The sequence below is a fragment of the Pagrus pagrus genome (assembly GCF_965226575.1).
Source record: "Pagrus pagrus genome assembly, chromosome: 15".
Lineage (NCBI taxonomy): Eukaryota > Metazoa > Chordata > Actinopteri > Spariformes > Sparidae > Pagrus > Pagrus pagrus.
In genome coordinates, this window is record NC_140199.1 from 9261626 (window position 1) to 9274891 (window position 13266).

General features: G+C 39.2%; 1 protein-coding gene across 5 annotated transcripts in view; it reads right to left on the reverse strand.

Annotated features, from left to right (window-relative positions):
• Positions 1-369: 369 nt before the first annotated feature.
• The window catches only part of ryr2b (ryanodine receptor 2b (cardiac)), a 69524-nt gene continuing 56627 nt past the window's right edge, over positions 370-13266 (reverse strand). For 2 of the 5 annotated variants that reach the window (XM_084376374.1, XM_084376373.1), the window contains exons 96-104: positions 12666-12802; positions 11209-11269; positions 10714-10860; positions 10381-10515; positions 9230-9386; positions 8939-9003; positions 6058-6158; positions 4106-4157; positions 370-2735 (exon numbers count right to left, since the gene is read on the reverse strand). In XM_084376374.1, the coding sequence (XP_084232500.1) occupies positions 2640-2735; positions 4106-4157; positions 6058-6158; positions 8939-9003; positions 9230-9386; positions 10381-10515; positions 10714-10860; positions 11209-11269; positions 12666-12802 (951 nt within the window). In that variant the 3' untranslated portion in view covers positions 370-2639. Of the gene's footprint in view, positions 2736-4105; positions 4158-6057; positions 6159-8148; positions 8285-8938; positions 9004-9229; positions 9387-10380; positions 10516-10713; positions 10861-11208; positions 11270-12665; positions 12803-13266 lie in introns of those variants that run through there. The other 3 variants (XM_084376377.1, XM_084376376.1, XM_084376375.1) reach the window with 3 other exon arrangements.

The following is a 13266-nucleotide window of genomic DNA, read 5'->3' on the forward strand; positions in this document are numbered from 1 at the left end:
GGGATAAAATTCCAAATTAAATAGGCTTTTGATGAGAGGTTTTTACCCATTCCTTGACCCCTGGACTGAGGTATTTATGGCAATCTATCAACTAGTTTTAAGTCTCTTGTAGCTCCGGAGTTGGCAGCTAAGATCCTGGATCTTCTGCAGGAACATGGTCTTCAAAACAACCTTCTTTATTTGAACTTTTATCATTGATACCTTATTTCCCCTCCATTTAGCGGGCACAATAGTCAACCCCAAACAATCTGAGGATATGGTCAGAACAGAATCTTGAAAAGATGAAACTTTACTGGGATTTAAACCTCAAACATGTGAAACCAAATTTGTTGAATATACTTTATAGTTATTCCATTAGCCCCACAGAAACACAATATATACTGTCATTAACATAGCAACTAACTTAGCAACACACATTTCTGTGATTCTGACAAAAAAAGCAAAATATGATGTTGTTGTAGGCACTTAATGGGTGATAAAAGATTAAATATTTTTCCTCTTACCAGTAGTGTTATGTATCTCTGTATCCTAGATTGTTTTAGTGTGAGTTTGCAAGATCTAGAGATGTTGTAGAGATGTTTGCCTTCTCTCATATATAGTGTAACTGATGGCACTCTGCTTGTGGTGTTCAAAGCGCAAAAAAAAAAACCCACATTTGAAGAACATCAATGTCTCTTTCCATAAATCATTACATGAATATTCAAGATCATCGACAGACCTTGTTGAAATTATAATTTCATATTGGAACTTTTTTCTTTCTATCAAACTACACCCGCCAAACTTCCTGCATCACCAGGCTCGAGTCAGGTTTGGACTTAAAAAGAAGGCCTGTCGAGTTCGGGTCACTACTCTTTCTGTTTGAGCCGCACTCTAATGGTCACGTTCTTCTGCGTTGAGCTCCACAAGCCAAGTGCCATTTAGTTCATTATACTGGAGAGAAGGCAGACGTGTACAGCTGATATCTCCAATATTCACCAACTCACAACGTGTCAAAGTGTCAAAGGGCAAGAGGAAAAATATGTATTTTTGATTTTGCAGGAAACTGGCCCTTTAACGTTCAAAAATACACCGCATGTATCAAAGGAATGTTATACATGTTTCGATTTGCATCTTGTAAGGATAAAATATCTCAGAATACGTGACGAAAATATTTGGAGCAAACACAAACACAGTCTAGTCACACTCATCTCAGAATCCATTAGAGGACGGTGAAAACAGGCCTGTGACTGTGACAATAATCAAACTCCATGCTGAAATGGCCTACACTGACAGGTCATATAAGATGATTTTCTCTCCAACCCTGAGGATTGGTATTAAAATTCAGTCCACAGCCTGATATAGTTTATAAATCACCCACCCACAACGCCCCAAAACCCAAAAACTCAAACTGTGGCAGACAGTTGTGCATTCATACACAACCTCATCAGTCATAAAAAGAAGCTGATGAGAACGTAAGTTTTCAGGCCCTTAAATAATTCCTTACGTCAGCCCTAATAGTGACGGACAGAAGCAATCTGACATATCTATGAAGCTTGATTTTAATTGGCCAAATTTCTGTTTATGCAAAGAACATAATCAAAAACTTTTCCCTTTCTCCTTTACAGACAGTTTTCACCATATGCTTACAAGTCATAACTCAAAACCAATATAAATACATATCAGTGGCAGACTTGTGTAAGCCCAGTGTTTGACCTTTGCATAATGAGGACAATATCAGTAGGTGGCCCTCCCACGCCTGTCATCCCGCTGTTAGGCTCTTTGCACACATGCACACTCGGGGCCAGTTTTTTAACACTTTAACAAAACTTGACGCGCTTGTTTAGTCGGCGACTTACACCCGAGGATTCCCCAAACGCTTTCACGGCCGTCGGTGACAGCGGTCAATCGCATCGTTAAGCTCACCAATCCACTTCCACTGCAATATTTTGAACTGAGCACTGAGACACCTGCTGGCATACTGCCTAGAGGCTGGTAATGAGAAGGGAAAAAGAGCAGAAGATGAGGGACAAGACAGCCAAGGGAAGTGGGGGAAAAAGAACAAGAAGCAAGAACAGGAGGAGGAGAAGGATCCTGAAGAGATGAGCACACCAGACAAGAAGTGAGAGCTGAAAGAAATGGGGAAGTAAGGAGGGTAAAAAGAACAAATGCCAGAGGGAGAGTGTTTATCTGGATGTCACACAGGGGAAAGGGATGGGAGGCTGTGATTAGAAAGACAAATCACTTCATTCACAAAACATGAGCTCTACAGAGACACATCCAGCTGAGGAACTGTATCTGTACTGCCAGCTTTGACTGCTTGAGATAATGATGTATAACAGTGAAGTGTCACAATACTTTTGTTGAAGACTCAAGAAACCACTGAAACGAGCAACTTCCTGCCCACAGGACTCACAAAACAAACAGTTCATTAAATTTGGGCTCTGAACATAAACAAGTGGTGCTCATCTTTAGTTTCTAAATAATTTAATCGTTATAATTTAGAAATACTCATGAATATATGCAATATTCAGAGGGAAAATCACTCCAAAATCAACAATCAACAAAATTCAAAGTAATAAAGAGAGTCAAAGGGCATCAATCAAGATGGCTTCTGTGTGACGACATAATCTTGGGAGGCTTTAGATCTCTCAGATTTCCTTTCATCCCAGTTGATCCTCATATTGCTTACGGAAACAGTCTCCAACAGGAAAGAATTCCCAGGAGCGCTCCTGGTACATTTTCCACACATAGGATTCCTGGCAAAGACAACAGAGTGGTAATAAATCTTCAGCGCGCATCACTAAAAACAACAATCTAAACGGTGTCCTCAGAAAACACAATTTAAATCTGGAGCTCTTCCAATGTTTGTTTGGCTTGATGGAGAAGACTTTTTGAAATAATATAAACAGTCCCAGGGCCCGGCTCATTTTGGAAAAAAATAATTCAGCCTGATGAAAAATGTAATATTTTCCTTTATCAATTCTGCAGCATCACATCTTAAATGCCTTCTGTGTAAATCCAAATTATTCAAAATAAGATTTGGATTTGTTATTTACACTGTGCAGCTTTTACAATTAAACATGTCGTCATCTATTAGGGACAGTTCATAATTTTCGAATCCGAAACATTGAGTAGGTTATGCAACGGTCTGGACCACTAAGGCTAGTTTCTAATTAGTTACCACAAGGCAGGCTAGATTAGTCCTGAGCCACTAGTCCCAAACTATCAGGAGGAGAAGTGAATAGAGGGAGGAGAATATTGTTTAAATTGAAGCTGAGGGCAGTGAACTGAGCACTCATGCCGGTGACTAAAGCATTCACACCTGCTGCTAACATTATCAGCAAATGGCGCAAGACAGTGTGACTCGACGTCTGTCATAATGGTACTTGGAGAGCCTGATATATTCGGAGGTGTTACGTGGTGTGAAAAGTTTGAGAGACACTGGTCTGAAGAAACCAGTGCCAGCCCAACCGGCAGTATGACAGGTAAAGCTAGCATATCACTCTCACTCTCTTCCCAAGGGGGAAATGGTCGAAGAACATTTGAATAGTTCCCAGTAAACATATTATTTTTGCAATAATGCCCCTCCATGTTATTGACTGTGATGTGTATCCCAAGTGTGAGAGACAAGAAAGAGAAAAAGAGAAAGAAAGATGCAGCTCTTTTGAAATTGTAAATGTATCCGCTCATTACAAAGTTCTCCTCTACGCAACAGATGATTTTAAATATGTTAAAGTGAAAAGATAAGAGGACAAGGGAATCAAAACACTTGCCAGCTTCAATTTGAAACCTCCTACTTGCAATGGCTCATGAGTAAAAAGAGAAACAGTAATCAAGGGGTATGTCTGGCATGTATATTATCATAAACTGTGCGTGTTGGGACTGATAGAGCTTTTGAAAGACAGTGTGAATACAGATTCTGTCTTAGCTGAAAAGGTTACTCTACAGCTTTGTCGTAGGAGTGGCAAATGCTGGAATTAAAAGGTCACAGAGAAATAGAGGAACTATTGTACAGGGATATATTACAGAGTGTGAGATTTGGCAATGACAGCTGAATTGTTCAGGAGCTTTAGAAGTGCACAACTTATTGTAACTTTGATTGGATCAGAAGAGATAATTGTTATACCTGCCCTGTGTGTTCTGTTTCATCCTTGTTAATCAGGTACATCAGAAAAAATCTGTAAGGACGGAGAAGAGGGATTCATGTCACAAACCTCCCACACAAATTTGGATTTGATACAGAGAGAGATAAACAGTCGGGTAGAAAGTTGGATCATTAAATTCTGTGCACAAATCCTAGGATTGTGGTGATTATGGAAGCAGTTGTCAGGCGTTTCAAGTAGAAATACAGCTAAAAATAGCAGCTGTATTCTGATAATTAATGCTCGCAGATATATGATGATTGACAAGAAGCAAGGAATAATAAAAAGTAGTGATCTCTCACTTTATTAAATTATGAATTATGAGGTTTCAGTTTGTAGACCTTTACCAGGTGATCTTAAAATGTCAAATGAAGAACCACCACAGACATGAGCAGGGAAGAGTCCATCAGTCAGAGGAAGCAAACACATCTTGCAGAATCCATTCTAATTAGGCTCAATAAGCTCTTGCCAATGGCAATTATTGATGTGGCAACAGTCCACAATGCATCAACACCTTCCAAATAGCCGGTTTTAACCATCCACAGAGTGGAAAAGTTTTCATTAACTCAGTGATTAACTTTGCACCCACACAGGTAATGTACACTGTTCGTGTTATATGTGCACAACCATTGAAAAGTAAAAAAAAAAAAAGAAAAAGAAAAACGACTGTGCTTTAATCAATTTTAAGCTAATTATTTTGGATAGTTCCTTTATACCATTAATGCCTTTAACTCAGTTTCTTACTTTTATCAGTATTTCATCATTATGTGAGGATTTTATCGGATATGATCCTGTTGTAGTTTGCACCCTGATTTTATATGTGTTGTCATATTTTTGTAAGATGTGTTGCAAGTATCCTGTGATTGGTAGATTAGACTAGAGCCTGGACAATATATCCATAGCCTGATATTTGCAGATCAGAGATATATCGGTATTGGTGTATACTGTACAGTATGTGCTGATATGCAAATATTTTTGTGTTGTTTTTTTTTGCTGAAAAAAGATGCTTGGCGTATCTTGGCCGAATCTTGCTTTGGTGCCAGACTGTGGTGACAGCTTTATTGAAGTCTATGGGAGATGCTGCATGTAGAAACATACTAAAACCCAACATATATAAATTGTTTGACTTCTGGAGAAGAAATGCATCCAGAAAACGAAAGACCACGCTTCAGAGAGGAGGTTAACAACAGATTTTTTTCCAAATGATTGAAAGAGCTGATAATATTGTGGCAAAACAGGACAGGTTCTGACCAAATATCACTGATGAGACTGCAAATGATATTGAGGGACGAAGGTGTGTGCAACAAATCAGCTATTAACCTACTCTCTGAAGTGTCTTCTTTCATTTTCTGGAGTCTGGCACCAAAAGAAGAGTCTTTCTTATTTTTACTCCCTAATATTAGCATTGGCCCCACAAATCCAGTATTGGCTGGGCTCTTATTCTTACCTGCTCATGTCTTTATATCTGTGTGGTGGAGGAGTTTCTTGACATTTTAAGCCTACAGATCAAAATGTTCTTTGCTTCCTACAGAATTTGGTGCAGCATTTAATTGTTTATGCAAACATACGACTGCACACTGTTAGTAAAATGTTTATAAATATGAAACAATGCAAAGGTTTGAATATGAATTATAAATGCTGAGTTGGCTGTTAACTAAATATAACAGCTTTAATATTTTAAACCAAGAACAGACCTAAAGGAAAACAGAAAAACACACTGTATCAGAGTTTGGCAGTAACTGTTCTTATGGCTATACTGATATAATGATTAACCTGTAAGTTCACTACTTTAGGTTTAGTATAGGTGGAGCATGCAGAATATTTACACTCAACTATATTTGTTTAAGGTAACATGTCTTTTAAGTGACCACATATCAAGTTCTGTATTTTAGTATTGGGTTAAGACATCAGCAACCCGAGGCACAGGTCAACTCACAGATAGTTGGCCAAGTTGTGCTCCTGTAGAGTGTGAGTCTCAAAGCCATGAGGGACTTTATCGAAATACTCACTTCCAATTCCACATATGAAACATTTGGTCTGCAGAAGAAGAGATGTAAGACATTTAGTGATTCATGAAACAGGCTTGCTCTAGAGTATATTAGAAAAAAGTAAGACCAGAGACCTTCTGTTTTCAGTGGTCTGTGACTCAAACTCAGTGTGCTCAAACAAAAATATGGCCCCTTTTAAGTTGTTTTTGCAAAGACACTCAAAGGAGGCCCACAAAAGGCAAAAGGCTGTAAATAACAGCAACTTAATACTTAAAGGATTACTCACTGCCAGGCTTTCATAAGACGCAGGGGGGTATACTTGCTGAAGATCATTTATGTGGGCACTAAGCAGGCAAATTACCATATTTGTCCATTAATACTGTAGCTGTACAAAGGTTTTGTCTTGGAAAAATGAAAATAGAAGTTTGTGTTTTAAGGTTAATGCAATATATATTTTAGGGCATTCCTATTTAGGGTTCAACATTATGGGAGGATGGAAGTGGCAGCTGAAGCTGATTTATCACCGCTGACTGCAGCCGAGCAAATTGCATCTCAACTTTACTGTGTGGGAAAAAACGTCTGTAAACTTCCTGGCACCGTTTTATTTGTTTGAGGCACACACACAGTGGGACAGATACTATATAGAGACTACATGGAAGCACAAATGAAAAACTGATGCCACAAAAACATGACAATACTATACTATATACCAGAGGCTATGTTTTGACAGACAGGGTGGTAAAAAACCTGTCAAAAGATTATCACTAGTCATTTTTATTTATTCACTAATTGAGACAAACTCTATGTAGGCTAATAGCATTTCATTTAGAAAAATCTATTTGATCACAATAACAGTTAATATAGAGGGGGAAAAAATGATAAACTGATAACTGAACAGATTATGAATTTATAAGGGCACGTAGTGAAGACATTAACAGAGACACCTTCTATGCGGTTATGTTTCATGTCAACACGACACAAAACAGATGGATTTCTTTTTTTTCTGCATTGACAGCGGAGGGCATGAAAAAAAATGTGCCCGATGTGCCTAAACAGTTTCAACAAGAAATTAAATTGAACTCAGTTGATGTGCTGTAACCAGAACTCAAGCTTAAGGGCTTAAACTGGGTGCTTGCTTGAGCGTAATCAAACACGTCAAAGAAGGTTGCTGCAGAGGCCATTCGAGTTAGGTTTTTTGTCTTTGCCCCAGACAAAAGACTTTTCATGGACATTTAAATTTAGTAATGAATCTGGACTCTGCTGCCACACAGGAAACTGGAATCAACAGCGCCACTTCAGTAAGAGTTTGAGAGACATTAAGCTCAACACTGGTACCGGCGGGTCAGTGGCTGCCACCATTTGAGTCACCCCTTGCTGCAGAGTTTTAAAGTTGATCCTGCAAGCACTTGCCTCAGTGGGAGAAAATCTTGCCGCATGCGCTCCTTGCATCTTTCTGTGACCTGTTGTGTTCATAGGTCAGCACCCTGATAGCGGGGCAGGTTTACTTCATGTGGTCTACATGTGGTGATTGACGGTGTTGTGTGTAAACTACTAATGCTACACTAGATCGCCCGCAGTTCCCTTATCTGTCAAAATGACAGACAGCCTTCAGATTTGACGTCATTGTTAAAAAATTCCGTCTATAACGGAAAATATTTGGTTAACCAACACCACCTCTGCGATATACTTATATAGAATACTTCTTATGATAATTTCAGTCTGCTTCTGTTCTCTTTTTCAACCTTTGGTAATCGGTAAAACATTCAGCTTGGATTCTGTTTTTTAGTCAACTGCACAATCGCTCTCTATTTTTCATGAGAGGTGTTTTTTCCCATGTGAATTACAGTGAGAGATGGTGACTGCTGAATATCGTATCCAGGGACACAGCATGTGCACCTTTTATATTTAGAAGGTAGCTCACCACTGTTTGTCAGATCCTCTGTGCTGTGTCTTGTTGCCTCAGCAGTCAAACCTTTGATTACCTGCCTGCCTCTCCTGCACCTTTGGACTTGTTTGCCTGTTCTGATTAAATACTGTACCTGTTGCTCATTGACAGTCTGCGTGACCACATACTGAAGTATTTTTCAACCTTTCTTGTTCTGCCTGCAGGTTCTGCTTTGGCAGGGATCTGTTCACACCTGTTGCAAACTGAGGGGTGCATTCACTGTCACTACCCTGTAATTAAAGCAACTCGATAGGCCTCCAACAAAACAGGCATCACATTTGTGGTCTCATAATTAAGAAGAAATGCATAATCATTTCTATTCTGCTGCGTCTAGCCTTCACTTATTACTCTCTGAATACAGTTACATTCTCTGACAGCATGTCAGTATGCAAGCATGAGTGAAACTAGAATCTGGGACTTAAATATGAAATAACGATTGAAACAGTTGACAGAAAAGACAGCAAGTGATTTTTGTCTGATCCAAAATCTATATTCCATGTGTGTCAGGTACACTTATGATTTAGATTTTAATTTGATTTAAAAATGTAATTTAACTTAATTTAATTCAATTTTAATTGACCAGATTGAATTACCTCAGATTGTTTCTGTAATTATCACCCACTGATTATTAAGTAGGACATTAAGGCCAATGGTTAGATTGTTTCAGTGAGACGAGCTCCCACATCACTGGATCACAGTCATCTCTTCACACACATTTGAATTACAAGTGACTCGTGTATTTATTCTTCAATAGTCTTTGTCTAATCTGACACAGCACTACAGACTGCACAACCTTGATACCACACAAAATGTATTCAAATTGTCTGAATGGTATTTATCAGTAGTGCAAGAAAGAGTTTGTGTGTGCGAGTATCAAATCTCACCTCCATATCCTCTTTCACCTGCTCCTGCTGGTCACGCAGCTCCCCGAAGGCATCAATTATCAAGCCTGCAAAAAGATCACTATTGTGTGCGTCTGCGTATGTTTGTCCACAGGTATTCATGTGAATGACAGATGTCAGTGAAACTTGAGGACTGAGCAGAATAAACAGATACTTTGTTCTTCTTCGACTTCCACATGAAAAATTCATGAAATGTATTCTTCCCAAACAAGGTGAATAAAATGTATTTGAGTGTCTCTTGGTAAAAACATTCATTCAGCCTTTGAGACTCACCCTGGATGATGGCGAGGAGGATGACGATGACAAAGAAGAAAAACGTGATGTCAAAGAAAATGCGTTCCACCTCAAACTCATCTCCAGCAGGGTCCTCAATCTCATCACCGATGCCCCCGCCTGCACGCACTCCTACATACATGTGGAACATGTAGCACTGAAAGAAAAGACATTTTCATTTATTGTATACAGTAGGGTGCATCCCACCTGTGGACACTAAAACCTTACACTCTTCATTCCAGACAGGCTTTAACAAGAGTGAAAATGTAAAGTATCTAAGAGAGACAACTTGAGAATGTATTTGCCGCATTTTCATGCCTGTCTCCACGCTGTATGCTTTTGGGTGGGAATTTAACAGTTTCAAACAAGCAGCAGTTTCAAACAATTTCACAGAATAGTGGGATTTTTTAATCAATATTCTTCAGACAGCATTTCCCCAGAAGGAGTTTAAGTATGAGGCAAGATGAATAAACATTTAAGTTACAGTACTGTGCTTTGATGATATTTTCCACAAGGAACAACATAAAAAATAGTTTGTTAAACTTTCAAGGAGCATTCAAAATTAATAACTGTTGCTTGTCTCATACAGTATAAGTTCACAAGACCAAGCAGTATAGAGAGTGAGATGTCTGCTGCTAATCTTCAGATTTTTTCCCATTTTGCATTTGACTTTGTAAACCAATGTCGCTAAAGTGCTGCTGAAAGTCAACCATAAACAATATCACAGTGAGTGTGACTGAGGAGTTAATGCAATATCCCCTGTCTGCTATAATAGTAGGGTTTTATTCAAATGCTATCGCTGCCCATCCGCCTGCTTGTGTGAGTGACAGTGGAATCCACATTACAATAAAGCAGGCAGTGGGGTGTTAATGTTGTGAACGGCAAAACAAAAAGCTGTGCTGAGGCTTGAGGAGCTGTTTTGTATCCGCGCGTCCGTCATTTTAATGAAAAGTTGCGCCGGAGCTAAGACAAGAGGTATTTCTCATCCCAACAATGGGGATCAGCGTCAGAATCCTCCTCTACCCCTCTCGATCTGAAGAGGGTGAAAATGAGTGTGTGGCTGTGTTTGTACTAGAAAGATCAACATCGAGAGGATAGAGGGAAATAGATAAACGTGGAGAGGCAGTGTGTCAGTATGCTATTTAACTCACAGTAAGCATGTCATTGCACTTCATGTCTTGGGTGTCCTTGTCGTCACTCTTGTTGTAGAACTTCCTGAAGAAGTTGAAGGCCACGACAGTGTAGAGATACACGACAACCGCCAACAGGCCTACAGTCAGGACCAACTGACAGACGTACACATAATTGCAAAAGGATAGACAGAGGCAGATGGGCTTTAATACGCTTCTTCTTCTTAGAAAAGCCCCAATATAACCCTACAGTGTGAAAGCAAACATCACATGAATGCAAACTGCAGCTATGAACACACAGTAAGACAGATGGATAGAGAGGAATGACACACACATTCACACACATTCACACACCTGCTTCCCGTTGTGTGTGACAGAGGAAAGGATGGTGCGAAGTGTCTTAAAGCCCATGGCGATGTCCAAAAGGTGGGCAGCGAAGAAAAAGTTGTTATAATGACCCAGAACCGACATGGCCATGTACCACGCCAAGTACAAGAAGGACTGTGAGTGCACACACATACACATAAAACAGGCAATATAGATTACCAGGACAGATAGAGAGACAAATGTGTGTTTTAGATAAGGCAGAATCACAGGATATTACCACCGTCACTTCTGCAGCAATCGTATCAAACAAAATGGTAGCACAGTAGAACAAGAGATTACACAAATTAAGAATAAGTCGTAAAATATCCGATATGTTCGACACACACTGCTCGGTCATATTACGTTATCTGTTACCATAAATTGCAGGAAGTGACACCTTTATCTTTGTCTTTGTAGGAACAAGAGGGCACACACAAACAAATCAAGCAAAAGTCATTTAATATTAGACACAACCCAACTTACATTATCAGTGAACACAACTCCTAGTTTCCAGACCAGGTACTTCATGTCAATGGAGCTGAATCTGAAATAAATATCATTATCACATAATGGTAAGATGTCCACGGCTAAACCTAGACCATTGTTGCTCCAGTGTCATTTCTAAAGAGCCGGTCTGATAAGGGGCTCAGAATGTCCTGTTCTTCTTCAAGTACAGCCTCATGTTCTAGGACCTTCTTTTGTCTGGCCACCCCTAGTTAGGTAACCCGCACAAACACACAACCTCACAAACACATACACAATATTAATGATATGACTATAAATAATAGCATATTGGCTATTAACAATTAAGCAGCTTAAATGTTGGTATCAAGTACATTCTTCAGGTATCTGTACTTCACTTTGTAACTTTTTATATTTACTCCACACATTTTAAACACAAATATTTGCATTTCCTACTCCTTACATTTTCAAAACAGGATTGTTACTTTATGCATTTTAGGGGAATTATCGATTATTTTGATTTTTTGCGCCTTTTCCAACATCGCAAGACTGATTTCAACTATCAGTGCATATCACGCACGACAGACGTAGCAAGAGGAAACACATAAAAGACGGAACAAGGTGGAAACAGATTGAGAGGTAAACTCAAAAGCAGAGAAAAGGCGTGTTAGTGTCCCGTATCTGCCGAGACCCTGCAGATACTGCCTGTATTTTCTTATTTTCTCAATTTTCTTGCTGCGTGGGACACTTTGCCAACCCAAAATGTCAATATTTGACGCTCGGAGAAATTCTTCTGATTCTACCTTTAAGTCTGATAGTCTTTAAATTACTGTATATCAATATGGTGTGCAGTTTTATACGCTTTGCACAGAAATAGCCAGTAGAAATGCTCATCTTCAGTGGGAAGCTTTTTACTTTTATACTCCGAGTACATTTCAGGGTCTGTGCCAAGTTACTTTTACCAGAGTTATTATCTGTACTTCTACTTGAGTAAAGAATGTGTTTAATTTTCCACCTCTGGCCCATACAAGAGCTGGAGATAAGAGTAAATAAGCTTGTTGTGTTAATGTTCATCAATAGGGCTCATTTAGGATTTCTATTCACCTCTAAAGTGAAGGGCATTATACAAAGAGTTTTACTTTCGTAATTTTTCTGCCTGTACGCAAACATACATGAAGCCATCCTAGAGAAAAGGGTTAGTCACATCGCTATCAATGCAAGCCTCTTTATGTACAGCCACCTACTGAACTGCATACTCTATTACCTATCAAAGGCCAGATTTATTCATGATTTAATTGATTATTTGACACTATTTTCCTTTGATGCCTCACCGTATGAAGCACATAAGCAAGAAGAAAACAATTTAAACTGCAATGCTGTTCACTAATCCACCATATTTTGGTTGGAAAATGCATACAAGGCAAAATAAATGACAGACTAGATAGCTGCAGTTTCCCGTGAATCCCTTTAATACTCACAGAGCACTCCAGGCAGCGTCTCTCTTGAGCCTATTCCTTTCTTTTCTCTCAGAGCTGAAGTCTAAAGCAGCTTGGTCCAGACCCAGGAGTTCACTGATCTTCTCACAGCCGTAAAAGTCACCGTACTTATCCATCACCTGACAGGGGAAGAAGACGGATTTACATAGTGATTAAAACAATAGTCTATTCAGTGTCTTTTCACATGAATAAAGACTGACAGGAGATGGCAAGAGGTATCTGGCTGAATCCCTCTGCACAGTCTGTGCCTTAATGAGATGGCAGCTTAGTTTTGCTGACAACATGAGGGGACTGCTTATGATAGCTACGGAACAAAAAAAAAGGATTTTCTGATACCTGTGCTGACAATACAGTCTTTTTTAGGAGGCATAGTGGTTGCACCTACCAATAGTAGCATGGTGGACGGTTAACAGTACACAAATCATTTGTATCAATCTAGGCTTATATTCTGAATAAATTGTGTATGTACAGTGAACACTGGCTAGTAAATTCTAAATTCAATCACATGACAGATGCAGAGTTTCTGATTATTGTGCTGTCGTAGCTAAAAGTAACTTTAAGCCGCTTGATTTATTAACTTGAA